General features: G+C 52.4%; 13 protein-coding genes across 13 annotated transcripts; 8 read left to right on the top strand and 5 right to left on the bottom strand.

Annotated features, from left to right (window-relative positions):
* Nucleotides 1-31: 31 nt before the first annotated feature.
* BDW74DRAFT_23864 (cleavage polyadenylation factor subunit CLP1) lies at nt 32-1,946 on the top strand. The gene is made up of 3 exons (XM_073732290.1): nt 32-234; nt 353-1,103; nt 1,157-1,946. Exons 1-3 carry the CDS (start codon nt 97-99, stop codon nt 1,891-1,893), a joined length of 1,626 nt encoding a protein of 541 aa, XP_073583664.1. The 5' UTR covers nt 32-96; the 3' UTR covers nt 1,894-1,946.
* A 183-nt stretch (nt 1,947-2,129) lies between these two features.
* Nucleotides 2,130-3,576, top strand: BDW74DRAFT_23829 (chitin deacetylase CDA4). Its single transcript, XM_073732289.1, has one exon. It carries the CDS (start codon nt 2,415-2,417, stop codon nt 3,381-3,383), a length of 969 nt encoding a protein of 322 aa, XP_073583663.1. The 5' UTR covers nt 2,130-2,414; the 3' UTR covers nt 3,384-3,576.
* A 192-nt stretch (nt 3,577-3,768) lies between these two features.
* On the bottom strand, nt 3,769-6,969 carry BDW74DRAFT_168105 (uncharacterized protein; the record flags this gene model as incomplete). The annotated part of the gene is made up of 3 exons (XM_073726776.1): nt 3,769-3,953; nt 3,993-6,116; nt 6,153-6,969. The coding sequence occupies 3 exons, from the start codon at nt 6,967-6,969 to the stop codon at nt 3,769-3,771; spliced, it is 3,126 nt and encodes a 1,041-aa protein (XP_073583662.1).
* A 1,674-nt stretch (nt 6,970-8,643) lies between these two features.
* Nucleotides 8,644-9,693, top strand: BDW74DRAFT_178505 (quinone oxidoreductase family protein; the record flags this gene model as incomplete). Its single annotated transcript, XM_073729219.1, has 2 exons — nt 8,644-9,419; nt 9,471-9,693. The coding sequence occupies 2 exons, from the start codon at nt 8,644-8,646 to the stop codon at nt 9,691-9,693; spliced, it is 999 nt and encodes a 332-aa protein (XP_073583661.1).
* A 126-nt stretch (nt 9,694-9,819) lies between these two features.
* BDW74DRAFT_178504 (uncharacterized protein) lies at nt 9,820-11,365 on the bottom strand (the record flags this gene model as incomplete). Its single annotated transcript, XM_073729218.1, has 5 exons — nt 9,820-10,693; nt 10,748-10,996; nt 11,047-11,064; nt 11,120-11,199; nt 11,255-11,365. The coding sequence occupies 5 exons, from the start codon at nt 11,363-11,365 to the stop codon at nt 9,820-9,822; spliced, it is 1,332 nt and encodes a 443-aa protein (XP_073583660.1).
* A 785-nt stretch (nt 11,366-12,150) lies between these two features.
* BDW74DRAFT_23784 (inositol polyphosphate multikinase) lies at nt 12,151-14,164 on the top strand. Its single transcript, XM_073732288.1, has 2 exons — nt 12,151-12,497; nt 12,638-14,164. The coding sequence occupies exons 1-2, from the start codon at nt 12,409-12,411 to the stop codon at nt 13,860-13,862; spliced, it is 1,314 nt and encodes a 437-aa protein (XP_073583659.1). The 5' UTR covers nt 12,151-12,408; the 3' UTR covers nt 13,863-14,164.
* A 363-nt stretch (nt 14,165-14,527) lies between these two features.
* Nucleotides 14,528-15,957, top strand: BDW74DRAFT_178502 (FAD-dependent oxidoreductase; the record flags this gene model as incomplete). The annotated part of the gene is made up of 3 exons (XM_073729217.1): nt 14,528-15,144; nt 15,189-15,871; nt 15,914-15,957. 3 exons carry the CDS (start codon nt 14,528-14,530, stop codon nt 15,955-15,957), a joined length of 1,344 nt encoding a protein of 447 aa, XP_073583658.1.
* Nucleotides 15,958-16,529: 572 nt separating this feature from the next.
* Nucleotides 16,530-18,413, top strand: BDW74DRAFT_168103 (MFS transporter; the record flags this gene model as incomplete). The annotated part of the gene is made up of 4 exons (XM_073726775.1): nt 16,530-16,566; nt 16,637-17,708; nt 17,745-18,033; nt 18,090-18,413. 4 exons carry the CDS (start codon nt 16,530-16,532, stop codon nt 18,411-18,413), a joined length of 1,722 nt encoding a protein of 573 aa, XP_073583657.1.
* A 446-nt stretch (nt 18,414-18,859) lies between these two features.
* BDW74DRAFT_153791 (S19 family ribosomal protein) lies at nt 18,860-19,790 on the top strand. The gene is made up of 4 exons (XM_073724579.1): nt 18,860-18,926; nt 18,994-19,009; nt 19,110-19,292; nt 19,482-19,790. The coding sequence occupies exons 1-4, from the start codon at nt 18,884-18,886 to the stop codon at nt 19,522-19,524; spliced, it is 285 nt and encodes a 94-aa protein (XP_073583656.1). The 5' UTR covers nt 18,860-18,883; the 3' UTR covers nt 19,525-19,790.
* Nucleotide 19,791: 1 nt separating this feature from the next.
* Nucleotides 19,792-21,073, bottom strand: BDW74DRAFT_153788 (putative TFIID and and SAGA complex TAF10 subunit). The gene is made up of 2 exons (XM_073724578.1): nt 20,572-21,073; nt 19,792-20,501 (listed from the first exon to the last, which is right to left on the bottom strand). The coding sequence occupies exons 1-2, from the start codon at nt 20,920-20,922 to the stop codon at nt 20,040-20,042; spliced, it is 813 nt and encodes a 270-aa protein (XP_073583655.1). The 5' UTR covers nt 20,923-21,073; the 3' UTR covers nt 19,792-20,039.
* A 1-nt stretch (nt 21,074) lies between these two features.
* On the bottom strand, nt 21,075-24,140 carry BDW74DRAFT_153787 (putative MYB DNA binding protein (Tbf1)). Its single transcript, XM_073724577.1, has 4 exons — nt 24,012-24,140; nt 23,356-23,918; nt 22,648-23,301; nt 21,075-22,594 (listed from the first exon to the last, which is right to left on the bottom strand). Exons 1-4 carry the CDS (start codon nt 24,127-24,129, stop codon nt 21,296-21,298), a joined length of 2,634 nt encoding a protein of 877 aa, XP_073583654.1. The 5' UTR covers nt 24,130-24,140; the 3' UTR covers nt 21,075-21,295.
* Nucleotides 24,141-24,637: 497 nt separating this feature from the next.
* On the bottom strand, nt 24,638-25,972 carry BDW74DRAFT_168101 (questin oxidase family protein; the record flags this gene model as incomplete). Its single annotated transcript, XM_073726774.1, has 3 exons — nt 24,638-24,970; nt 25,013-25,759; nt 25,790-25,972. The coding sequence occupies 3 exons, from the start codon at nt 25,970-25,972 to the stop codon at nt 24,638-24,640; spliced, it is 1,263 nt and encodes a 420-aa protein (XP_073583653.1).
* Nucleotides 25,973-26,309: 337 nt separating this feature from the next.
* On the top strand, nt 26,310-26,679 carry BDW74DRAFT_178496 (uncharacterized protein; the record flags this gene model as incomplete). Its single annotated transcript, XM_073729216.1, has 2 exons — nt 26,310-26,385; nt 26,447-26,679. 2 exons carry the CDS (start codon nt 26,310-26,312, stop codon nt 26,677-26,679), a joined length of 309 nt encoding a protein of 102 aa, XP_073583652.1.
* Between the last annotated feature and the right edge of the window lie 57 nt (nt 26,680-26,736).

Here is a 26,736-nt window from a genome sequence, read left to right as displayed (position 1 = left end):
TTGTAGCTCACAGTCTCGACCACAACCACATCTTTGCGCCATTGATTTCAGTATCGAAGATTATCACGCTGCTCTCTGCTTACTGCGAGCAATGCGATGTCGCTTCCAGGTCTAGAGCTCACGCAGCCCTCAGCGGAAAGCCAGTTTGCTCCCGCGCCGCCATCTCAAATCAATCTCTCCGCGGGCTCAGAGTGGAGGTTCGAGGTAGCATTTGGGATCACTGTCCGAGTCAAGGTGAGCTTCCTTTCCTTCTTATTCCCGAAGACTACACGAACATCTTCCTTTCTCGCCTCGAACACGCTTGTTTATGTCCGCTGAACATGACTGATCCAAAGGGAGGACCGATTTCCAGCTCCTAACCGGCACCGCAGAGCTCTTCGGCACCGAACTCGCCCCCGCACAAACCTACACATTCTCCGGTACAAAGGCCGCGATCTACACATGGCATGGATGCACGCTTGAAGTGAGCGCAGGCGATGCAGTCGCCGGGCTCGATGGGACAATCCCTGCCTCCGGCCGAGGCGGACACGGCGCTGGAGGATGCCAGAGCGAGTACACGGCAGAGGAAACACCGATGGTGGAATATGCGAATGTGCATTTTGCGCTGGAGGGGCTCCGTGCTCAAGCGAAGGCAGCTGGGAGGGATGGACCACGTGTATTGATTCTCGGGCCCGAGGACGCGGGGAAGACGAGCTTGTCTAAGATTTTGACGGCGTATGCGGTCAAGGTTGGACGGGAGCCGATAGTGGTCAATCTGGACCCTACAGAGGGCATGCTGAGTGTGCCTGGTACGGTCTCCGCCACAGCCTTCCGCGCGATGCTGGATGTTGAGGAGGGGTGGGGAAGCAGTCCTATGTCTGGGCCGAGTGCGGTGCCTGTCAAGCTGCCATTGGTTTACTTCTATCCGATGACCAATCCGTTAGAGGCGGAGGGGTCTGTGTTCAGACCGATTGTGTCGAGGTTAGCACTATCGGTCATGGGGAGGATGGCGGAGGATGAGGACGCGAGGGAGACGGGTATTATTGTTGATACACCCGGCATCCTGAGCCAGAGTCGGGCTGGGGCTTTGGATATGATAAATCATATTGTGACAGAGTTTTCAAGTATGTTTTCAACTGCCGTGGTTATTTTTGGGATGGCTGCTAACGGTGCCCAGTTACGACAATCCTGGTCATTGGCTCAGAGCGGCTGTACAGTCTTATGATGAAGAATTACGATAATAAGCCTTCGTCGAGTGCATCTGCTGCGGCGTCTGATGAGCGCATATCGGTGGTGAAGCTCTCAAGGTCTGGCGGGTGTGTTGACCGCGATGCGGCGTATAGGAAAGCAGTGTCTGAATCCCAAATCCGAACATACTTCTTCGGCAATCCGGTCCCTACCACTGCTTCGTCAGCTTTGTCCATTGCCTCTTCGTCCACAACAAATGTCACATTATCACCCCATGCGCAGCAGCTCGACTTCAACGCTATATCCCTATACAATTACATAACGTCTTCAGCAGAGGACGAGCAGAACGAGGAAGACGACTATGATCCAGCTCAGCTTACGACAAACTCATTTCTCCCAGGGGACAATGAAGCAGAAAACACATCCAACGCGGCAGCCAACGATAACGCCGCCGCGGCAGTCGGCGCACTGGTGCCGCTGAAAAAGGTCCCCGGCCCTGCACCGTCTGCACTGGCCAACACTCTCCTCGCTATAACGCATGCGTCTCCAACTAGCAGCCCATCGGAAATCCGGGACGCAAGTACCATGGGTTTCCTATATGTTGCAGATGTCGACAGCGAACGAGGGAAGATCAGGGTCCTCGCACCAGTGGGGGGCCGGGTTCCCTCTCGAGCGATCATCTGGGGCAAGAAATGGCCGGCGGAAGTTGTAGGGCTGGTAGGGTAGATATACCTCAAACTATACCATAATATAAGCATATTGCTGTCGGTCAGGGATCAAACACCAGCGGGCCAAGTAGCTACGTAATCGGAGTACGACGCAGCTAAATCTAAATTAACGCATACCAATGAAGTGTCAGAAAGATTAAAGCGGATCCAGGCACTCCACAGCTGCCATGCCCAACCCGGTTTAAAGGCTCAGGGGTGCAGAAAATCAGAGCAGACCATGAGGCCAAGGATCGCCGCGATTAAAACAATAACTTGATCCACCATTTGCTTCCAATTCCATTGAGTCCGTTCTTTCCTTCCCACTTGAGCCGGCAGTCAGACGGATCCGGTATCCTCCACCATGACCCTTTTCCGTTCCTCTCTTTCCCTCTTACATCACTCTCCTCTCGCTCCCAAGCCTAAGCCCAAGCCCAAGCACCTCCCCTAACCCCGACATCCAAAATAGTCTCTAGTCTAGAGACCAGAGCTCGTGCGGCTGCCCCGGGATCGAGACAGGGGGAAGAGAGTGTCCGAGAGAGAATGTTCTGCTACCGCTCCTACCGCCATTCTCGCCGAAAACGTCAACGCCTCCTCACCCTCGCTCTGCCCATCCTCGCCTTCCTCACATTGACCCTCCCTTTCTACATCATCTACAAGCCTCCGCAAGTCCTGGTCTCCTACTTTGCACGCAAATACCCCGATATCCTCTGGCATGTGCCCAATCTGAAACCCGGCGCGCAGCCGATCGTCGCCCTCACAATCGACGACGCACCCTCGGAATTTACGCCGGAGATCCTCCGCTTGCTCCGCGAGAATGACGCAAAGGCCACATTCTTTCTGATCGGTGACCATATTCCCGGACGGGAAGGGCTGATGAGGGATGCGGTGAACGAGGGACATGAGCTTGCGAACCATGCGATGCACGATGAGCCGAGCAAGGACTTGAGTGACCAGGAACTGGCGGCGCAGATCCAGGCTGTGCAGAGTCGGATTCAGAGGATTTATGCGATGGCCGGGAAGCAGGCCGAGGCTCATGATGAGGTCAAATTGGACGATTTCGAGCAGGATTCGCTCTTTGCTGGGGCTGGCACCGGTGCTGGGTCGTCGTCTGGCTCATCGAAACAATCTCGTGGCGTTGAAAATGCGGAAGGACAGGGCCTAAGTGAGGTTGGGGAGAGCATACCTGCAGGTGCGGGCGGGCCGGGACGGTACTTCCGACCAGGCTCTGGGTTCTTTACGGATAGGATGAGAGCGCTTGTACAGCGGCAGGGGTTCAGGCTTGTGCTTGGGAGTGTGTACCCGCACGATCCGCAAATCAGTATGCCGTGGGTGAATGCCGCACATGTCTTGAGCATGGTCAGGCCGGGAAGTATCATTATCGTGCATGATCGGAGGCCCTGGACGGCGCCGATGCTGGCCCAAGTTCTACCCGAGCTAAAGAGAAGGGGATATAGAGTCGGGACGGTGTCAGATCTGCTCAAGGAGGGGGCTTCTATGACTGCACAATAGCATTCTTTTCCTTTTTACTTTTTTCTTCCTCATTGGTAATGCTTGATATCCGATGTTATTATATATGGTACAGGTCTATCTATGTATAAGAAACTGGTGGGATATTGTATGATATGAAGGATACAGGTGGAATGGGCAACGCAATGCAATGCAGATAGACTAACATGAATAGACAAGACATACACCTCAACACCTTGACAATGATGGATATAAACCGAGTGGCCATGACACCTTGAAAATAAGGATGTGAAATCAAACAGCAGCCAAAACACCAGAGCAAATAACGGGTAACGAAGCAAAAATAGAAACGGAGGACATGGAACGAAACGAAAGGAAATAAAATCATAGAATAAAAAAGAAAAGGAATGAAACACAAAGATTGACTTCACTCATATCGTTTCCAATCCTCCAGATTCTTGCGTAAATCCATGGAGCACTCATAGCCCCGACGCTGATCTTCCAAGAGCTCGTCCTGGCGGGCGCGGAACCGTCTCTCAGCGTCATACCTGGTCAAGGCCATCCACTTGATAAATGGCAAATCATCACGCCGCACAGCATCGTTGAACTTGGCTCGAATGCGCGGCGAATACAACTGGCAGCTTGCCTCACGATCCCCAGAACCCGTATCACCCGGAAGAAGCCGCATGACAGATGAGAATTCCCTCGCGATTGGATGCCTTGCCTTGGCGAGCGGCCACACGATGTCATCGTAGCAGTCCTCGCAGACCGTGAACTCGGGGAGCTGCGGCATGTAGTGCCAAGTGTTGAAAATAAGGCGGCTGCGGCGGCAGTCACGAAGGACGACCTTGCGGCGTGCGTAGGCGAGGAACTCCTTCAAATCAGGCCGCGCGTCGTCCTGCCCAGCGCGATTGGACGCGAGGTCGAGAGCATCGATGTACCGGATGAAGCGGGGGCTGTCGGTAACGAAATCGCAGACGCGTTCTTGTGGGGTTGTGCTGCGTTGGAAGGTGTCGCGGTGGGCAGGCATAAGGAGCCGGACATTGCGGACGCAAGCGGAGCAGATGTTGAATTGCGGGAGGGAGAGTCCCGTGTCTGGGTCGATGATGCGATACCAGTATTGCTCGTTGATGATGCGGCCGGTGCAGGACTTTGTGCCCTGGGTGTTTGAGGGGCGGGTGATCTCAAGGAGGAGATCTAGAGTTTCGTACTTCTTCTTGAGTGTCTGCATCCAGGCGAGACGGGTCCACGGCTCGCTCATGGCACAACCAATTGGCTCGTCACGAGGTCTGGGAGCGCTCAGAACGAGGCGATCGCGGAACTTTGTCTTGCGCATCTGCTTGATACAAGATGGGCAGATGTTGAGATGACTCAGTCCTTCGATTGTGTGCCAATCCTGGTACCCTGCAACTGGGACTGACCTGGGACAGGGAGAGAGGGTAAGACCTGTGTTTGGGGATGAAGAACGGCTCGGATTAGGAGAGCCATCCTCATGTGATCGCACTTGGGCGAGAGCCGTTTCGTGGTCAACCTTCACTAGAGCCGTAGAAGGATACTCTAATGGGTTCTCCGCAAAAGCAACCGTCCGCCTGCGAGCTACCTTTGCTGATGATTGTTGACCACGATCTAAAGACTGAGACCTCAGCGCTGACTTTAGAGGTGCTACCTTGGCTGGCGGTTTTGTCTCTTCGGGCATCTGTTCGAGCGTGGGGAACTCGGTAAGGCTGCTTGACGAAGTTTCGGAGTGCAGCTCTGAAGGCCACGCACCCGGAGGAGCCTTCCGTTCTGGCCTCTGAGAAGCTGAAGAGCTCGAGGTTCGTGGCTGCTGAGCGGGAGGTTGCACCGTAAGATTCGACGGATTGTCCCCTAATTCGCGTTGCTCACGACGTAGCTTCAGCTTTTCTTCTAATCTCTCAGCAACGCTAGATCCAGGGGAAGAAGTCGAGTCTCGCTCGATTGGGAGAGGCGGGCTGCGGTTCGTTGGGCGAGGAACAGGGTCTTGGTGATTGGCAGCCGAGTCAGATACATAGCCAGACGTACCGGAACGCAGCTCATTTGGTGAGGCTTGCACAGCAGGTGTCTGCTTCACGCTTGCCGACTCTTTCATGCTCGGTGATGGACGGCTGCGCCGTCCTTCCGCTGGGGGATTCGGCAGAGGGTGTAGCGGGACGGACCGTAGAGGGAAGCTTTGTAGCGGAATAGCTGTTGTTATCGGTGGCGTATCAGGAGGCGGTGTAATAGAACTCGCAAACGACTTGTATTGGACCTTCTCCGAAAGAGGGCGTTGGATTGTTGGTGGCACATCAGGCGACGACCGCGGTAGGATCTTTTCCACTCGGACACCGGAGTCTGGGAAAATCACCTCTGGCTTATAGGAGGCTGAGGACGGGCGGGGTTTGCGCTGTTCGTCATCCGGAGGAGTTGGGAGAGGGCGTGGCACCGTAGACTGGGTTTGGCGTGTCGTGTCATGCATCTGTTTGGGTGGAAGTGCAGGTCCTCGCGCGCTAGTCTCTCGAGTTGGCACTGGCTGATGAGGCACGGTATGCGGGGCCTTGTTCTGGATTTCCTGAGGCACCGGGGCAGGACGGGGTGGGGGAGCTTGAGATTTCTGTACTACGCCTGGTATCGCCGGGGGTAACGAGCCAGCTGACACCTTAGGAACCCCGGCTGGCTCCGACCGAGGGGCTATAGTAGTCAAAGTAGGCCTGCGCTCATCGTTGTCTCGGCGCACGGAAGAAGTGCGGGATGGAACAGTCTGTGGTTGTGGTGCTGCATCTGGCATTTGCTTCGATGGAGAGCTTGTCCTCATACTATACCGGGCTGGCTCGGCCTGACCGAATCTAGTCGGCGAGCCGGACTTCTGCTGCTCCTGTGCATGGCGCAATGGGGGTGGGCGCGATGGGACAGAGTGGCTCCTTTCAGCGACATCTGGCATGTGCTTCGCCGGAGAGCTCGTTCTAACGCCAGCATTGCGAGCTGGCTCTGGCTGAGCATATCTCGTCGGTGAGTCAGCCTTGCGCGATTCTGGCCCCCGATGTAGTGAAGTGCTGCGGATTGGAGCAGGCTGGCTCTTCTGGACCACATCTGGCGTCGTCCTCGGTGGAAGTCTCGGTGCAGGCAAGTCATTTGATGTCTGGGGCGCAATTTCCGGGTGTTGAGTGGGCTTCTGACCACTACCAGAAAAGCTCGCTTGAGGTTCAGAAAGAGACTCTGAAGGTTGTTTCACGGGCACTTCCTGAAATGTGGGTTGATTCCGTTGAGATGGCTTTCCTGATCCTTGAGGACTGTGCCCTGCCGGCCGGCGGATTGGGTTCTGTTTTGGTCCTTTGGCGTCCATTGTGTTGGTTCGGTCTGCATAAAAACCTGACGAACGAGATCCATGTGAAGTTTTCTCATCATTGGAGGAGCGCTTGGGAACCTTGAGTACCTCAATATCTTCGATAAGAGGAGACTGGTTGACGGTGCCTCTGGCTTTGACACCTTCAACCCCCGGTAATTCTCCCACATGGGATGATCCATCCAGTTCCCGGGATAAGGAATCAACTTCATCCTCCACGAACGGAACAGGAGGCCGTTGAGGCCGCTTGCGCCAGCGCAAGGGCGTTCCGAAGGAGGAAGTGGAATGCATAACGAAACAACGGCAACCAAAAGCAATGCAATGAGAAATAAGTCCTGGGAAGTGGTCCGATTTTGATCTTGGGGAAAGATCAGTTATCCAGTTCCGGTGACGTAGTCAAGTTCAGTAAGGTTCCAGGCAGTGTTCATGTTAGTTTGTATCGTGTTGATGGGGTCAGTCGTCGAAACGCCGTGGGGCCAATAGTCGAGAATCGTATACCAACAAAGAATAGCAAACAGTAAGACAAATCAAGCCGTCTAGTGCTATTAATCAATAAAAAGAAAGTATTAATACAAGGGTATCGGTGGTATACAGAATGTCAAGGAAAGAAGAAGGGGGCGAGTCGTGAGAGCGACAAAGCAAGTATATAAAGCTCCCATCAGATTCAGCGGAGCGGACCTTGGGCAGCGCCCATCAACGTTTTGGCCCTATGAGCGACTCACTCCACAGGTTGGGCGGCAGAGGCAACGAATCATTCCCAGAAGAGATGAAACACATTGATCGTGGCGGAGTCGCCGGCAATGCGAATGGGTGATATTTCTGGCCGTGCGGAGCCTTGATACTGTTGTAGAAACTCCGTATGCACTCCATGCTCGTTCTGCATTGCGTGAGGATTGAACGATTGCCCTGAGTTTGGACCTCAGCCCAATGGCTCAACAAGAGTGGGGAGCGAAGAAAAAAGAAAACAACCACTGCCACTGCAATAACGTCAGGGGCGCCAATAGCGCCAGACTGACTCCAGGGGTGCGCAACCATTCAGCCTTTGTCAACGCCCTCTCGTGGCTATATCGGGCGCCGCGTCTCCATGCGTTCGCTGCCCATTGGAATGTGTGCCTCCACAGCGTAGTTCAAGTGATGCTGACGGTGAGTTGTTCAGTTGCCCTGTAAATATATTGTCGGCGTTGACTCATTGCGGCGATGAACAAACAGATAAACAGACAATCAATACAAAAATTTCCCTGAGTATGACAGGATGCAGATATGGAGAATGGATATGGTGGAGTTGCGTTGGGCACCGCTCCGGCGGGACAGCGGGCCAGGAACCGGGTCATGTGCCGTTTGCCTATCTTGGTCAGTTTGTGCAAATAATGCAAATAGTGTACAGCAATGACTCAGCTATGCATACTCTGCATTATTGCATCTTGAGAGCGGAATTGCCGACGAGATCGGAAATTTTCCGAAGTCGTCATCCGATTGATGTTCGGAGCTTATGCTTTAGTCTATGGATCCTGCATGAGTTAGACAAAAACAAGCACGATAAAAAGCGCTGGGTAGAGGTCAGCCCCATAGGTCTTGGCTCAAATGGACGTGTCCGCTCAAGGTCGGCCTTGAGGATTTAAAGCTGAGATGTTGGTATGGGGGGACGCGAGACAGAATGGAATGCGAATGAAGTCATGGTGTAGGAGAGTTAGCAGGATGGAGCATTGCGGATAAGATCTCTTGCCTATTACAAATCCAACCCTAGGGCTGAGATATAAGAGATCATGTTCACGCAATCGATGCGTTGCACCTAACGTGATACCTTTCATGTATTCTCGAGCTCTTCCCCGCATTGCATCAGCAACTCCATTTCCTGCCCCTCAAGCTTCTCATCGCGCCATCGCCCGACTCTCCTCCCTCCATTTCCAACTTACTCCACGGCCATCTCCAGCCAAACCCCGCGCACACCGCCGCACACACGCCATCATGCCTCCCCTCTCAACCATGAAAGCAATCGTCACCGAAAAGACCGGCGGCCCCGAAGTCCTTGAAGTCCGAACCCACCACCCCGTCCCCACGGCAGGGGAAGGCCAGCTGCTGGTAAAAAACCAGACCATCGGCATAAACTATATCGACACTTACTTCCGCACGGGCCTGTACCCGTCTGCCAAACCGGAGATCCTCGGACGCGAGGCCGTCGGCACCATCGTGGGCGTCGGCCCCGGCCCCAATCCTTATAACTTCAAGGTTGGCGACCGCGTGGCTTGGCTGTCGACCGGCTCGTACGCGGAATATACTGCTGTTCCGCAGGCGAAGACGGTGAAGGTCCCCGACGAGCTTTCGGATGAGGATGTCCTGGGTTCGTTCTTGAGCGGGCTAACAGTCTTGTCGCTGGCGAAGGAAACGTACCCTGTCCAGAAGGGTGATTGGGTGCTGCTTCATGCGGCTGCAGGTGGAGCTGGATTTCTCATGACACAGATCCTGAAGAGCATCGGGGCTACTGTTATCGGAACGGCCGGTGGGCCCGAGAAGGTTGAGCTTGTTAAGAGCTTAGGGGCCGATTATGTGATTGATTACCGCAGCGAGGAGGGCAAGGACTGGGTCAAGCAAGTTAAGGAGATTACTAACGGTAGGGGTGTGGATGTAGTCTATGATTCTGTGGGCAAGGATACCTGGGAGGGAAGCTTGGAAGCTGTTAAGCGGAAGGGGACTATTGTCTGGTTCGGAAACGCCAGTGGCCCGGTTCCTCCTCTACCACTGCCGTGCGTGTCTTTCTGAAAAACAAGTTGATATTTGTGCTAACTAAGAAATAGCAAACTAAGCCCCAAGTGTGTCAAAGTGGCCCGACCGACTCTGTTCGGCTACATTGAGACTCGGGAAGAATTCGAGTTCTATGTCAATGAGCTGTTCAAACTTCTCAAGAGCGGGGACCTTAAGGTGAAGGTTCACAAGGTGTATCCTCTGGATCAGGTCGCTCAGGCGCACAGTGATCTGGAGGGGCGCAAGACAACAGGAAAGCTGCTTTTGAGGGCATAAACGGGCGCGATCGTTGAACGCGATGAGAGACGCCATGGGAACTCCAGTTGAGTGACAGATCTATAATCAATCTATCTTCATGATACCACCCGTGAATGTACCAGATGTCCATGGACTCATTCGGCTTTAGAGTTCTGGCTGTCCTGATTCGTCCTCCAAGCCACTGCCCTCATCCTCGCCCTTTGCGGAAACGGGTCGTGGCTTCTTCCATCCAATCATGAGCTCATTGACAAGCGGTGTATAGATGGAGGAGTAAGCTTTGATGATATCCTCAAAGTAGTGGAAGCCACAGTTCAATTCCCAAAAGGTAGTGATAATCTTCATTCCGGGGTAGCAATGCGCTAAAAGGCTTTCTTCCAAGAAGAACGTAAGCTCCGGCAAGGGTCTATCATTTCTGGCCCATTCCTCGCGCTCCTTTGGTGAAAGGTCATATTCCGGCTCACTTGTATCGTAATAGGCTCTTCCAACCAATATCCCGACAGGATTGAGGTCTGAAGCCTTATCCTGATAGAATTTCCGTCCTTCGTCGTCCAGAAGATGCACTTCGGTGACTTCAAATCCATGAATATCCTCTATTTTCGAGGCTTTGAGAGTGCCACTACCGAACATCTGCCGGAAAGAAGACACAAGTTCGTCCGATCCGGCAACACTCAATCCGAATCTCAAGACCTTCTGCGCCACGGTTTTGGTCATTTGACACTTGCCATCCTCAGGATCCTTCCACTGATTATTCTCGACATACAGTTCGTGCTCGAACCCGCCGAAGAGTATAGAACAGGCTGTGTTGAAGTCTCCCGGTCCGCTGGCCGTGAGCTGTTGGTTCTTCCAGAGCTCTTTGGTGGCGATGTCGCAGGACTTTCGGGCCTCTTCAATGTTCTCTTTGTACTCAGGGCAAACGTCGTGGTAGAGGAGGTATGATAGGAAACTGCGAATGGTGACTGTGGCCAACTTGATCATGTCTTTGTTGTAGGGATTGAAATAGAAAGGGAAGTAAGAAGTCCTATCACAACTCGTCAGTGAACCTGCAGCAAATGATTATAAAAGCCCATCTCACAGATATCCTTTCACCACGGTGTTGAAATCGATAGTCAGTTTGGCACGCTCCTTGTCGATGGCGGTTAGGCCTCTTGCATAGAGTATCTGCTCGCTATCCAACTCCTTCAAGCCGCGGTCGTCGGTTCCTGCAAACATCTTGGGGGACACATCGATACCTCCATAGCTGAGGTACTTGTGGAAGACATCTAGTCTGTCAGACTCGATACGACGATTCTTGTTGAAGCGCAATAGGGCATCCTCCACACGACTGAAATAAGTTAGCACCGGACTAATGTCGAGGACGGTTCTGCGCTTAACTGGATGATAGGTCGCGAGCTTTATGGGAAGATATTAGCAAGGTCCTGTGTTAGTAGAGCCTGAGAGGGCTTACGCATCGTATAGGCTCTGTTCGGTCTCATACTCCTCCACCGTTATGGGCGCGTCGACGTAGTACTCCTCGAAGCCCGTCGGCTTGTTATATGAAGGTAAGCGGCATGTCTCCGAGTAGAAAAATACGAACCTGTACCTTGCCTTTCTTGCTCTTTGGCTTGCGGCTCTTCTTCTTCTTTTTCTTGGGAGCCGCTGGAGAGACGGGAGGCTCTTCATTCTCTGCTTGATCCGCTGTCGGGTCCTCCATGGTGAGCTAGTCGAGGCAAGGATGTGTTTGGTCGATTCCAGTTGGAGGATGAAGACTTGAAACTGAATGGTGGAAAGTTGAGAACCCAAGGAGAGAGAGGGTGAGGACTGAAAAAGAGATACGCAAGTGACTTGGCTACGTGCAGCTCAAGGTGCAAACAACTGAGCTGTATTCACCTCAAACAAAAACAGTTGACTGGTTTAAAGTAGGAAATACCTCATCCCAGCTTGAGCAAGGGCAACTACTCTTCTGATATTCTAAATACTTTTAAACAAGCTATACTATGTAGGCCTGGTAAGTTTGTTTGAGTAGCCTCTATATACCGAACATGGTCATCTTTGATCATTCAGCAGCCTATGATACCCCAAGCTGCCTGTATACCGAAGATAAAGTGAAGTAACTCCAGACTTGTTGGTGTAACTTGGATGTATGTTACAGGCGAACGCAGCGACCTCAATAATAAGGTTAATTATAGAGAAATAGGTATACCCCTGTCAGGCGTGTGAGCAACTGAGGTGAAGCTGAGAGTAAGCACCAGAATATATCAAGGCGCGCCCCGAACGTAGCGTCCGACCAGTAAAAGAAGCCCAAGGATGCACCAACCCAGCCTTGGACAGAAAAAGAATGTAGATACCTAAAGGATTCAGCAGTTAGCGCCGGCTGAGTTGTACATTTTCAGCTGAATCAAGAAATGTGCGTTGATCGGATTTGCGCTCAAGGCAAACGGGCGTCGCAAAAGCGGCCTTTGTCCCCTAGGGTTTTCTCCCACGATTTGCTCTCCAATTCCTCCCTTCTCCTCCCGCTTTACTCTCTTTTGTCTGATATACAATTTGCACAGCCTTACTCTACTTGAATTCTTTCCCCTCTTTTGCTAGCGACTTGTAGCGCTGTTCTTGACCCTCATTAGTGAGATTGCGCCGCGACTGCGGAATGCCGTCGAGCGTTTGGTGACCTTCTGAGCTGACGCGAACCGATTACTCTGCCGTGCCTATTATCGAACCAGAAATACCCTCCGAACTCCCTGTACGACTAGGCGGCCAATTATGCCTTCCTCCTCGAGGTCCGACAGCTTAAAAAACCAGAAGCTGGACAATGACAGCTTCGTCGCCTTCGACCATGCTGCGGCTGGACAGTAAGTGACTCAGCCCTATGGAACGACAAGCAACAGAGTCCCCTGGATCGACTGTTATTCCGGTCCAGGCCTGATCTCTGTCACTTTCCCCGTATCTTGCGAGCTGGAAGAGTTGACCATAATTCCTTTTTCCGTGGCAGTGACGGCGTTCGGTGCACGCCCTCCGGTTCCTTCATCGCGAAGCCCTGCACCGCCCAAGAGATAGCTTTCTACGAATCGACCGCCATCCACCCTGCCTTTCGCGAACATATCCCCATTTATATCGGAACCTTGAGCTCAGCCGACCAGCAACAACCAGCTGCCGCTCTTACTGCCGCAGCTGCTACGCAGAAAGGGGCCATTGTCATCCCTGGCTCCGACCACCCAACCTCCGCGGAAACTCAGGCCACCAGCGAAATTGCTCGACAGCCCGCCACATCAACCGCCCCAAGTGCAAGTGGAGCGACACGCGAAGTAACTTGGACACCGTCTGCATCTTCCGGGAAGAAGTTGGACACGGGGTTGTCCATCGTCCTGGAAAATGTTGCGTCTGGGTTCAAGCGACCGAATGTTCTGGACGTCAAACTCGGAGCAAGACTCTGGGCTGATGATGCGATTCCTGCAAAGCGGGCGAAGCTGGACGCAGTGTCCAAGGAGACGACCAGCTCCTCCCTTGGTTTCCGGATTGCAGGGATGAAGGTCTGGACCGGCGTCAACGGTGAGGCCGATGCGGGGAGTAAGACCAACCCATACATTACACGGTACCAACAGTCTGCAGGTGCCAAAGGCGAAGTCACTGAGATGGACGGCTATAAAAGATACGACAAATGGTACGGGCGATCGTTTACCGCCGAGAATGTGAAGAGTGGCCTGGAGACGTACCTGGCGGGCGCAAAAGCCGCTGGAACTGATCGCTCCAAGGTGATCGCCACCAGGCTGGCCGAGGGGCTGAGGCGCGTACAGCAAGTCCTCGAATCTGAAGAGAGCCGCATGTACTCCTCGAGCGTGCTGATTATCTACGAAGGGGACCCAGAAGCAATGGAGCTTGCTCTGGAGGAAGAAATAAGGACAAAAGAAGCTCCTCCACAGGAGTCAGATCAGGAAGACGAGGACGAAGACGACTTTGAAGGCCTCCAGCTTCAAGATATAGCCAATCTCCCGGCCGGTGAGAATGGGACCATAAACATAACGATCGACCCCCAAACCGCGCAAATGGGAGACATTGAGGAAGAAGAAGAGGAGGAAGAAGAGGGACCCAAGGTACATGACCTTCGCCTAATCGACTTTGCCCATGCCAGTTGGACCCCTGGTCAGGGGCCGGACGAGAATGTCCTAACCGGGGTGCGAAATTTGGCCCGCATCTTCGAAGAACTGGCGACGAGTTAGATGTAACACCATCTATCCGACTGTACGGTTAAATACGGTTTCTTGTTTGTAGTCGCTGGCGACATCACAGAACCGCTTCATCATATTGGAAATCTACCTTAGTTTAGAACGCCCAAGCATAGCCCTTCATATTGGAGTCGGTAATACAAATTTCATCATTGAATATCCGGGAATTTGTGCTATATTGCACATTCGAAGATGCCCCTCTGACCTTGCTTTCTGTTCGCGAGACGCATTCTCGTGTTCACAAGAGACTCTGGGATACGAGGTCACGAGCAACCCAGGCAGCGCAAATCTTCCCTCATCCATCCCAGTCCAATCTCACCTGGCGAGAAAAGGAAAACAAATCTTCATTTCCTTTGACTGGATTCAACGACTAGACTGTGGAGTTGTATAATCTCATTCTCAACCAGGTTTCAATCTTCAGTCTACTCTTGCGAGCAAACGCCTCGAGTGTTCGTATTACACCAAGCTATTTCAACGAACCCACAAGCGCGCAAAATATTCTCCGTGCATTAGTTTCTTTGAGTAGACAGCAACTGCTTCCAGCGCAAAATAATTTGCTCGGTCCGTCTTCGCGAAAACAAGGCCCTACTTTGACCGGCACTAACAAGGGCACTGAGTCTAGCCGTGCTGCATGATTGACAACCAGATAGCGAAGCACTATGAAGGTCATCATAGTCGGAGGCGGCATCTCAGGCTGCGCAGCATACTTGCTGGTCAAAAGGCATCTTCCTCGGCCCACCCCGGCCTATCAGCATGAGATGACGATCTACGAAGCTTATGATACAGATATAGACACAGCGCACGAAGACCGCGATGGTCAAACCCATTCCTCATCTCTAGTTGTCGGCGGCGGACTCGGCGTCTTTCCTAACGGCCTTAGGGTGTTGAAGCGCTTGGATGAGGACATTCTTCGTGAAGTTGTTCGTGAGGGATACGTTATTGGGCACCAGGATCTGAGATCAAAGGATGGAACACTACTCTTGAGAATGGATACTACTGCGGATCCTGATCGCGATACAGAAGGACAACGAATGCATCTACTGTGGGTTAGCCGGCATTCATTATGGAGTAGTTTGCGACGAAGGGTTCCTGATCGTGATATACGGACAAAGCGTGTGTCGAGGGTCATTGCAAGCGAATTTGGAAGGAATATGGTTCATTTTGCGGACGAGAGCTCGCCTGTCGATGCTGATTTGGTCATCGGTGCAGATGGATTGAAAGGGATAACGAAACAGGCGTTGTTTCCCGGGCAGGAGATTTGCAAGCCCGAATATCAGTGAGTGAGGGCTTGATTTAAACTCAACCTTACTGACATTTTAGGGGTCTTGTCAGTGTTGGAGGATTCATCTCTGCAGAAGTACAAGGACTCGTCGATGAGGGTTCAATGAGCTTGGTCTTTGGCGGCAATGGATTCTTTGGGTACTTCTTTTCAAACAGCGATTCCTCCGCACCGGATCGTGACTCTGTATACCACGTCTCGGAGCCAGGCCAGTCCCTGGCTTGGTGGTCAACGTACGCCGTAGACGATTGTCCTGACCCTAGGAATCTGGACAGGGGTAGCGTCGTGGAGCAACTGCGCGAGAGACATGCGCATTGGAGAGACCCGGTCATTCAGAAGATTCTGCCCTCGCTTAGGGTTAGCAGCATGTACCCAACATGGACTTCTCCCCAGCTTCCAGCGTGGCAGAGAGACGGCGTCGTCCTAGTGGGAGATGCAGTGCATGCTCTCCCATCTACATCCGGGCAAGGCTCTTCACAGGCCCTGGAAGATGTTGAGGCGTTCGCCATGCTGCTTGGTCACGCTTTGCAAGGGGTATATCCGACAGACTCCACCGATACTTTGGCCTACAAGGCGGCTATAACAGCGGCTGCCAAGCAATACGAGGCAATGCGCTTCCCACGTGTGCGGAAAATCTTGGAAAACGCACAGCGGATGCAGAGTAGCAAACGGGATATGGGGGTCATAGCTGAGTATCTGATGTATTGTGGACTGTGGATTGCTGGTAAGTAAGTCCACAGTTGATATTGATCTGACTGACATCTAGTCATCTATAGGTTGTTTCCCGAGGATGATGTCGCGCTTCACTAAAACTGTGATAAACTATGACACTTCTGAGGAAGTAAGGATGCTTCTTGAACGACAGACGTCTAGTGCCTTTTGAACAATTGTATTTATCATGCTCAACCTCACACTTCTTATACCGTCTATGGCGGATTTCCAGGAATTCCGAAGTCCGACATTGTTCAAGATGGAGGTCACGCTAAGCCTCTACGTAGCATAAACGAGATAAGGCTGGAGAGATCCACCTTCGCCCGGGCATGATTACCATATTTGACAGCTCCGGTTTATCAGGGTATCTATCACATCGGGGAAACATTCCTCGACTACTGAGGTCACTGTTCCATCATTTCAGATCTTAATTCATGAAGACAACAAACTGATTCTGAAGGGGAATTCTCTCCGAGCCACGTGTGAAATTTTGAGAATCAACATGACTGTCACGTCTAGCGTCTCCGACTCCCGACCTAACTGTACGGAGTCTCCGTACTTCCTCCTCCAATATCTAACGCGGGGACTTTTATAGACGGGCCGATCCACACGTCGTGTCTGAGTCAGCCCACTTTAATCTCTAATCGGGGTTGATAAGGCATTGAATTTCCATGCGTCTACGGATTATCAATCATTCGGCGAGAACACGTTCTCCGATTTTAGGTATGAAAGCGCTGCCTCCCCTTCGTTCCAGGTCTCATCCCAGAGTCAAGGCTAGCAGCTGACATCGTCATGCAGTCCTACCTCCAGTACCGTCGCATTGGCCAGGCTGTTCGCAAACAGCTTTCCGAGCATCCGGAATGGACTTCAAACGCACAGCTACGGAGCAAAGACCTCTCTGTCGCACATCGAAACAATGAAGTTGTTGACGACAAGCCATCCAGATTGCGACCGCTGTCTCTTCCACCGGGCGTCAAGCAGCATGAGATCACTGACAGTAATGGGGCCCCCAGTACTGTTTTTGTCGTGGGCTGGGACCACCATAAGGACCCTGCGGACCCGCACAACTACACCCTGGTGACTCGCATCACCGCTACCTTGATTGTATCAGCGCTGGGATTTGCTGTTGGTGCGGCCTCGTCGATAGAGTCGGCTGTCCTTCCTCAGAACAGCGCAGCATTTGGTGTCAGTGAAGTAGTTGCCTCGCTAGCAACTGGGATATATCTCCTTGGATTCGCTGCAGGCTCTCTCGTGTCTGGGCCATTGTCAGAAATCTTGGGCCGCAATGCAGTTTATCTCGGCTCACTTACGCTCTTCATGATCTTCATCATGGCGAGTGGACTTGCACCTAATATCGGCGCGCAGCTGGCTTTCCGCTTCCTCGCTGGTGTTTTCGGTTGCCCACCTCTTACCTGCGCTGGTGGTACAATCGCTGACCTCTGGAATCCGCTGGAGAAAACCCTCACGTTCCCTCTCTACGCTATTACATCCTTTGGCGGCCCTGTCCTGGGACCAGTCATAGCCTCCTACATGGGCCAGGGCACCCTTTCATGGCGATGGACGAACTGGATCATGCTGATTATGTCTGGTCTGGTCATGGCGCTGATCGTACTATTTCAACCGGAAACATACGGCCCTCTATTGCTGAAATGGAAAGCAAAGCACTACCGGAAACTCACCGGCGACCCACGATATCGTTCTGAAATGGACATGGAAAAGATTGCTCTCTTCTCGCGCATCACAACTGCTTGTATACGCCAGTTTACGCTTACGGTGCACGAGCCCATCATTCTGTTCATAGCTCTCTATATGACAGTAATCTACATCGTGCTTTTCACGTTCTTCGATGGGTAACCTTATATCTTCGAGCAGGTTTACGGGGTCAGCCAGGGGATCACGAATATTGTCTGGATTGCGATGTATGTGGGTATCGCACTGGCCTCGCTGTGGGTGCCCGTCGTTTACGTCTGGACAAAGAAGGAATTCGCCGCTGCAAGCGCCTCTCCCATGATGGAAGCTTCATCCGGAGACACCACAGAGAATGAGAATACAAGCTCGGACGATGAAAGCACCAAAAGTTCTCACCCAACAAGGCCCGAAAACAGGCTCTGGTTCGCAATGCTCGGAGCGCCATTTATTCCAATCGGCCTTTTCTGGATGGGCTGGACTGACTACGTGAGTACATCCAACCCGCCGCCTCTTGCCGTACATACTAACGAGAATTTGACTAGAAATCGATTTCAATCTGGTCTCCAATCATTGCTTCCGCCGTCTTTGGCTTTGGAACAATCACTGTCTTTATATCAAGTTACATGTACGTTATTGACTCGTACGACGCATATGCTGCGTCTGCCCTGGGTTTTATGACAGTTTCACGGTATTGCGCAGCTGGAGGCATGACCGTTGCGGGGATTCCGTTCTACTCGAATATGGGCGTTCAGTACACGTTGACGATCCTGGCGTGCATTAGTGTAGCGATGACACCGCTACCCTATGTGTTTTGGAAGTTCGGACATGTTATCAGAGGGTGGTCCAAGTTTGCGGTCAATGCATAAATCGCTTAACGGGTCAATACGGATAGGTTGGTGTGATATGAAGAAGTTGGGCTAAAGATAAATTGGATAGATAAAATAGAATCAGCAAACACTCACCAATCTTCACTCAGTCAACTCAAACGGCAGTTATCTTGGTTGCTACCCAGGCCAATGACCGAACTCTAGGCCAATCTATACTGTACAGCTGCTCTTCCGTAGGCAGACTCGCAATCCGAGCATTTGCCCTCCATCATAGACTAAGAAACCCAAAAGATGTCTTAGGGAAATGAAAGCCTCATAAACAACAATCATAAATATTACTATTCAGAGCTAATTCCAGAAACTACAGTGCTGCTAGGACGCGACCCAGTAGGGTACTACAGCCTGAGGCAGAATGATTACATAAGGTCAACATCCGCTCCGCAACATTTTATCGCAACCACCCGCAATCAAACGGACGCAGCCAGATTAATTCCAGCTCAACAGCCAAAATGCACGCTACACGAGTCCTGCTCGGCCGCTCCGTGTGGAAGGGTAAGTTCACTACACCTAAACCGCATCAGCACGACCAGATCACGACTAACCAACCCCTCCCATCCAGGCCCGAACATCGTCCCGTACGTATCCCGACTCTGAACAACCAACCCAGCGAGCCGATTCCATAAGACTACTCATTCTCCTCGGACAAAACAATGCTAACAGTATATGGCCGAACAGCCTTCCCCTCCCCCGCCAACTCCCTCCACCCCCCGGAACACCTCCAATCAAGACGCAGAAGCGGTCCGCGACGATCCTGCCGAACTTCGTCGGCTTGCGGTTCTCCGTGCACACGGGCAAGAAGTATGAGGATGTGCTGATTACGGATGAGATGGTTGGCCGGAAGCTTGGGGAGTTTGCGCCGTATGTTTTGCCTTTGCTAGCCCCCTACCATATCTTTTCTATTTCTTTCCGCGCTCGGCGGGCTCGGATATGGATATGCCTTGGTTGGCTGGAGGGAGACTGGCTCTGTATAAGATGTCGTGCTCTACGGCTGCAAATTTCTATATGAGCATGGTGGATTTTTGACCTTGGCTGACTGGTTTTACTTAGGACGCGCAAGAGATTCACATACAAGCACTCCAAGAACAGGTGATCAGGTCAGGCTGGACCGGGTCGGTTACTCTGGGTGTCTTGTTTTGCTTCGATTTCTTTTCAGCGCTTTGTTCGACGTCTTCTCTCTAAATCCCCCCTTGAGAGAGTGTATAAATATCAATATCTATTCGACGGCTGTATCAGTACATGCTATTTATGAGATCTAATCTGTGCAAGTAACATTCCGTGTTCGCTGTTTTTGAAGTTACTTCTTGATTATTTGGACGTGGATTTACAATTGGGTCTTGCGAGGCTTGGTTGACGACTGGCTTGATCGCTGCGGTCAATTCTACAGAGTCCAGTAGTATTCGAGTATGAACTTTCTTGCACCTCACAAGTTTGACCAAGAGCTTGCACATATCAAGCCTCATATTGACCTCGATATTGAGAGTACCTGTAAATCAATGCCCCAAAACGCCGTTGTCTGTTAAGTCTCCTTAAAACGCCATTCCCTACCCAGAAAACAGAAGAAAAGAACGCCTAGTCAGCCGGACCACCGGCCGGACATCACTCAAATCACCGATAAAACTCCCCCCTCTTAACACTAACTCCATACTCCGAAACCGCCATGCCCAAGTCCTCCATCGTAAGCACCGTCCGCCCCTGACCACTGCCTCCCGACCCACCACCGCCAAAACCCGGCCTCTGAATGCCCAAATGCGTACCCGCCTTATTGCCTCCCTTCCCTGCTTCCGCAGCTCCTCCAGCACCGGCCGCACCAGCAGCCCCCGCGCCTCCAGCACCAGGAACACCCAGCCCTGAGGCGGCATTCAGACTTCCCATGGGGTTACTCGCGGACGAGGAATTCGAGGCCCGGATGCGCGCGTACTGGTACGAGTCGGCCGCGATGTCAGCGATGAACTTCTGCGTCGCGAGGGCGAGCAGCCGTGCGAGGTGTGGCGGGGTCTGGTTAGGGCCGTGGCCGGGTGGTGGGAGGCCCGCGAGTGTGAGGTAGTGGGATGTTACGGCGTCGGGGATCTAAGAACATTTGTTAGCATTCTCCTTTGTAAAGTGGGAGGGAGTAGGAGTAGGAAGACGGAGGACGTACAATAGGCGCATAATCATCCATCTTCCCCAAGAACTCGCGCAGCGACGTCTCCTTTTTCGATGTCGCGGCGGCGTCGACAGATGTTGGCGCTTGCACAGGGTTTCCGATCTGTTCCTCACCTGCGCCTGCGCCTGCTCCAGCTCCAGCTGCGGCATCTGTGTTCGCGCCCGCGGCGACGGCGGAGTTATCGTTGGGTCCGGCCATGGCGCCTTCTTGCTCGATGGAGGTATCTAATACGGTGGTGTCTGAGGGTTCAATTTTCGGAACAACGGTCGCGTCGGAGTTTGAGGTTTGGGAGTTTGGGAGAGGTTGTGAGGGTGATAGGGAGGAAGGTGGTTTGGTATCGGACATTGTGAGGGAAGGGACGTAAGGTGAGTTGGCGGTGTTGGCGGCAGGGGTGTGACTCGAGCTAGATTAGGCTAGACAAACAATCAAACAATGCAATGCACAATGCGCGCGTTTGGTGCAGTGATTGGTGAATAAGAGGTTTATTGAAAGCAAGTATGAGGACATTGAAGAAAGCGAAATTAGCTGACTAGGTTCCAGCTGCTTTGAGGCGGTTCCGGACCCACTTTCCCTACAACTGAGCACAGAGTGCGCTGGAGTATAGCTAAAGTACATTTTGAAGTACAGTATGCATGCGAGGCTTGAGAAAGAAATGACGATAAAATACACGCTGAGAGGATTATATTGATACAAACATGTTTTACACCATTCTTGCCACTCACTGCCCCAAATGCATATTCTCTGGATGATGTCCCGGATGCCCGGGCTGTCCAGGCTGGCCGAAGGACTCCCCATGCACTTCCTTGCCCAGCGTCTGCATGAGATTTTGCTCCGCTGTCTGGTCGAAGTTTGGATCTGGCGGCATTGGCGACGCAGACATGCTCTCGTGGCCGTGGGGATGGGGAACTCCATGAGGATGAGTGTGGCCGACCTGCTGTGGATGCGCCCCCGCCAGAGCCATCATGCCCTTGATACCCTCGACATGGGCCTTGTCCTCCTCGCCCTGCTTCTTCTGGCGCTCGCGGGCCTCACGCTTCGCAGCTTGAGCGGGAGCACGTGTTTTGAGTTCTCCAGTAACGAATTTCAAGTAGTAGGGGACTTCGATCCCACTCTTGAGGAAGAAGAGCTTCAGATTTCGGGCTTTATCCTTGAGTTGCACCTGATTTCGGTCTTTCAGGGCTTCACTGATAGTACCGCCGGGACCGAACATGGCGAGAATTTGACTCCAGTGGGGACCCTTGACGCGGTCGAGACCGGCCATAAGAGCGTTTTCTTCCTCTGTCGTCCACGGACGGCGTTGACTGGGAAGACCAGATTTGCGACTGCTGGGAGAAGATTTAGCGGATGCAGCCATCCGCGCACGCTCATAGAGGACCTGAGTGGGTTGAGATTGAGAGTAGTGGGGGATGCCGGGCATGTAGCCGTGATTGGCGGTAGACGAGTTCTGTCGGCCGGGGATCGGCGACGGCGAGTGGTGGTTGTACTGCTGGAAGTTTGCCTGCATTGGGCTTTGTTGGAAGCTATAAGTTTGGGGCTGTTGGTACCCCGAAGGAGCCGGGCTGCTTTGGTGGTACGGTTGCTGTGCGGGGGTATAGCCTTGTAGAATCTGAAGGCCTTGTTGTTGCTGGGGTGGCTGATGTTGCGGTTGATGTTGCTGGGCCTGTTGCTGTTGCTGTTGAGCTTGTTGAGCCTGCTGTTGCTGTTGATATTGCTGTTGCTGCTGTTGCTGCTGCTGTTGGGCCTGCTGTTGAGCTTGTTGTTGAGCTTGTTGCTGGGCCTGTTGCTGCTGCTGCTGTTGCTGCTGCTGTTGTTGTTGCGAGCGTCTCAGACCATGACCCTGCAACGCAATCTGCGCAGCTCGAGCAGCACGCGCGACAAGATCACCGTGCATGTTCTTATCAACCGGGACTTCCGGCGCCTGCGTAGCAACAGGAAACTGGCTCTGCAGAGGTGCACTTGGTGGCTCAGAGTCTCCATTCGATGAAGATGGTTGTCGTCCTTTTGTGATCTTCTTTGACTAATCCGCATCAGCAGTCTGAACAGTAGGGTAAAGCAAAAGTAGAGTCTAACCTGCTGGTTGTTGATAGTATCAAAGTTCTTCGTGATGTACGAGCTGAGATCCCGAAGGAAGTCCTCCCAGTGGTATTTGTCCGGGAGAGCTTTCATAGCAGCCTCGTTGTTGATATCAGCAAGTAAGATTTCTCGACGCGAGCCGGCACGGTTGACAAAGTCGGTTTCGCTCGGAGCTAGCTGGCGCGTTCCAGGTCGTCGGTCGAGAAGTTGCTGCTCGAGGTTATCGGGGAAGAGGGTATAGAGCAACTCGGTGCGGGTGCGCTCGGCGTTATTCAACGACGCGATGAACGCCTGAGTCTTCATCTCAAGGAATAGAGCGCCCTGCTGTTTGAGGAGCCGACCGCCTTCGGGTACAAACACGTCGAGGAAGTTGTCGTTCAGCTCGGAGAAGCCGATCTCCTGGGTGCCAAAGATGCTTGAGACGAACGAAGCCAGGTTTGCCTTTCGGATGATATCGACTTGGGAAGGTTCAGTGAGCTCGAGCTCGGTCGGCGAGAGGAAAGACTTCTTAGTCGAGTAAACCTTCTTCGTGTGGTCAAATAGTGACCGCATTGTAGCGTAGGCCTGACCATTCTCGGATTCCGGCTCGGACACGAAGGAGGTGATATCTTGGTATGTGGACTTGGCCAGCAGCGACAGGATTTGCGTAGACTAAAAATCAGCTTACCCGGACGAGCTGCAGCTGTGTTTGACGAGTATACTCACCAGGTTATCAAGAATGGGCAGACTCTGAATCTTCAGGTGTGAATTGGCCTTGACGAAAACCATCCCCTTGGGGGCGCCCTGACCGGACAAATCCGGCAACTGTTGCTGCCCCATAGCACATTGTTCCTCCACACGCTCGGAATGATTCATGATGTTCGAGATGACAGTAGCGACATCAGAATCGATGGTTGTATTCTGCTCTTGCACTGGGCTTTCTCCCATCTCGAGTTGACCAGGCTTGCTATCCGTAGGTTCAACCGAATCGACGACTCCCGCGGCGAGCGCCGACGCCAATTCCTCTTCGATTTGATCTCCGGCTCCGGGAAGGAGATGATGGTGTTGATGCTGGATCTGAGGCAGTTCGTGTTCCTGTGATTGAGTCTCAGGCTGTGATTGCGGTTGAGGCTGAGGCTGCGTTTGCTCTTGGGGTTGGTCTTGGAGTTGCGGGACCGGTGTGTTTGCCGTGGCTGTCAAGGGATCCTCCGGTTCGTCGAGACGGCGCTTTTTTGACGCGCGCGGAGAGAGCGAGTCATCTTCAAGAGAGTGAAACAGTTTCGGGAGTTCTAAAGTGACAACATAAGCCATTGAGTTGATTGAGTTGACCGGGGTTGTGTTGCTGCCGCCCGTCCGGCAGTGAATACGACAGGGTGGCTTACCATGGTGACCCTCCTCCTTGAGTACCGGAGAGGCAGGGTGGTCGGACACACCCTGGGCTTCGGCAGGAGGCCCTGGTGCGCTGGCATCAGGCATTATGGGAGGAGTTGGCGCTGACATGGGGGATGAGGTTTCCAAGATCAGCAATGAGGGCTTAGGGGTAGGGCGCGCTTGTAGGGCTCGAAGCTGAAAAGAATGCTGTCACGTGGAGTTTCTGTTATCCCGGCATTAGCTGGAGCTAGCCGGATCAGGCTAGCGCGGGAAATTTGCAGACTAAGCCAAGCCTGGAGTGGTGTAGTGACGTCATCTCTATACAACTTGTGTTAGGGGCTTCCATACAAGAACTGAATACAATCAGACTCAACAATTCGGCTATTGAAGTCAGTCAGCGTCATTGTTATAGTAAATTTCAAAATACTGTAACATTTGATTGAGATTCACAGCATCTTGATTCAGGCCACTTTCTGGTGGTCGCTCAAAAACGACATATCCCTCACAAAGAATACGGTAGACGAGGCGCAGATGAGATATCGAAGCAACGGATCTTTGGTAAAAATATTGATTTTCTAAAGCTGACTCTCAAGGGTTATGGAGTGACCATCCTCAGATTCTGTACACAATCAAGACCCTAAGTATTACCCTTGAATTCCTTCCAAGCCCCGTCCATGCCTGCCATAAGCACCCACCGATTCTGCATACTGGTCTCAATAGTGGTCTCGTACGCCATCCTCGCAATCGGCAACCACATGTCTCCTTTGACCATGAAATCCCCTCCATATTCGAACCGCCTACAAGCCTTCTCTCCATTCTTCAAAGCTCTCACAAATTTGGCTACATGTCCATCATCGTGCTGTTCACTGACAGCCTTAAACAGCTCCTCCCAGCTCATATTTCCTGTCTTCTCCCCTTTGTATCCTTTCACAAGTTCAACATCAAGCTTTGGAACCCCGCAGACAGCATACTACATCAGATCCAGTCGGCCCTTCCACTCGATCAGGCGCACTTTATCCCGCCCCGCTATCCAACCCTGCCGAATGAGCACCGAGAAAAAGATACTGCTAGTCACGCAGTGCATGAAAAAGAAGTCGATTTTGGGTTGATAGCTATCCTTGGCCCTCTGCGCGGCGCCGGCCGTATACGCGCAGAGATTCAGCATCTCAGCGGTTTTTCTCTCTAAATTCTCCTCGGTGACTTTGAACAGTGAGACGATGTCGAGAATCTCTTCGGCCGCATCGACGAGAATAGAATTATTCATCTTCATGGTACCGATGAGACCCTGGGCCCGCCCTGCTTGGACGAGCTTTGGAGTATCTCTAGTCCTCTGCAGCAGGTTGACCAAGGACTGGCTAAGGCCTTTTTGTTCGGTAGCTTGCTCCTCAGCCTCAAAGAAGAAATAGTCCGTTCCGAAAGATGCGTGCGCTGCAGCCTGCGCCAGTGCCTCAGCGATAATGCCCGGTTGTTCGAACTCGACCCCAAGGCCCAGATGGATGATGGGGTGGTAGGCCCCGTCGAACATGAGAGATAGCATCTTCTCTGCGATGGCCGAGCGTGAGAAGACATACTCGTTCACGGCGTCTTTCCAAGAGCCTCGACGGACAATTTCCTTCTCAAAGAAGCGCAAGAAGCTGGTATACTGGTCGATCTTCGTGATTTGGGATTCGAAGAAGCCCTTATCAGAAAGCTTGTCGACGATCGCAGGGTCGAAAGGCGGCATGGCGCGCTGGGTGGGCAAGTCATCGTCGTAGGCGGCCTAGAGTTGGGCTGGGGTTGCTCCGAGAACAAGCCTGATCAGGAGATTATGGACTAGGTGGCTATGACCGTTGAGATCGCGGAAGAAGATGTGCAGCGTATCGTGATTCTCCTGCAACAGGCTGTTTGTCAAAGAGAATGCCTGAGGTGAGGGAGTTTGGGCGTAGATGTTCTGACTCAATTTCGTGGAGATAATATTGATCGAGGAGGACATTATGGAAATTTTAAGATTGCTCGCACTGTTTATTTGACTGCTTGGTAGGTGGCTGCTGTTGGGTTTGTAGAGTACTGACGCGTGGCCATTATCTGGATATATACATACAGTGTCTAGGTCAAACAGTACAGTGTGCTCTTCTAAAGCCTGATTGCCGATATTCACAAAGCTAATCCGTTGTAAGTGAACTAGCTTCTTCTTTTGCTAAACTCCGGCAAAAGTACGCCAAAGCGTGTGCATTACATGTTTATGCTTGGAACCAAGTCCGGGCTGGATTAAATGCTGGACATTTACTTCATCGTCTCTCTTAACACATTCTACTACTGAATTTCCTATAATGAAGGGCCTGTCGCCGGCAGATATGGGTTCCGATGGCCTCGTGCTGTCGGAATGCATTCCGTTGACGCTCTACTGTACGCTTCTGACCTGGATTCCGACTCGCAAGAGGGAGTGCTAACCAGACCATGCCTACAGTCGCATTTCAAAGCGACGACCCGTCCTACACCCTCCTCGGTGACAGTCGAAACGATACTCTCAAGATCCTCCAGTGGATGTCCGCAAACAGTGACCTCTTCCCCGCCGTAGGAGGCGTCTTCCTTCCGCGCATCGGGCGCCGCCAGATAATCCGACAAGATAATGAGGATTCCCTGCGGGTGATGCTACAGCGCTGCAAGTACATCGACGAGCACCTCAAGACGAGCAAGTAACTGATCGGAGACACGATGGTGGTAGTCGACTTCTTCACGGCCAGTCTGCTCATGGGG

The sequence above is a fragment of the Aspergillus multicolor genome (assembly GCF_047715735.1).
Source record: "Aspergillus multicolor strain CBS 133.54 unplaced genomic scaffold BDW74scaffold_13, whole genome shotgun sequence".
In the NCBI taxonomy this organism is placed as follows: domain Eukaryota; kingdom Fungi; phylum Ascomycota; class Eurotiomycetes; order Eurotiales; family Aspergillaceae; genus Aspergillus; species Aspergillus multicolor.
This window is presented reverse-complemented; position numbering and strand designations above follow the sequence as displayed.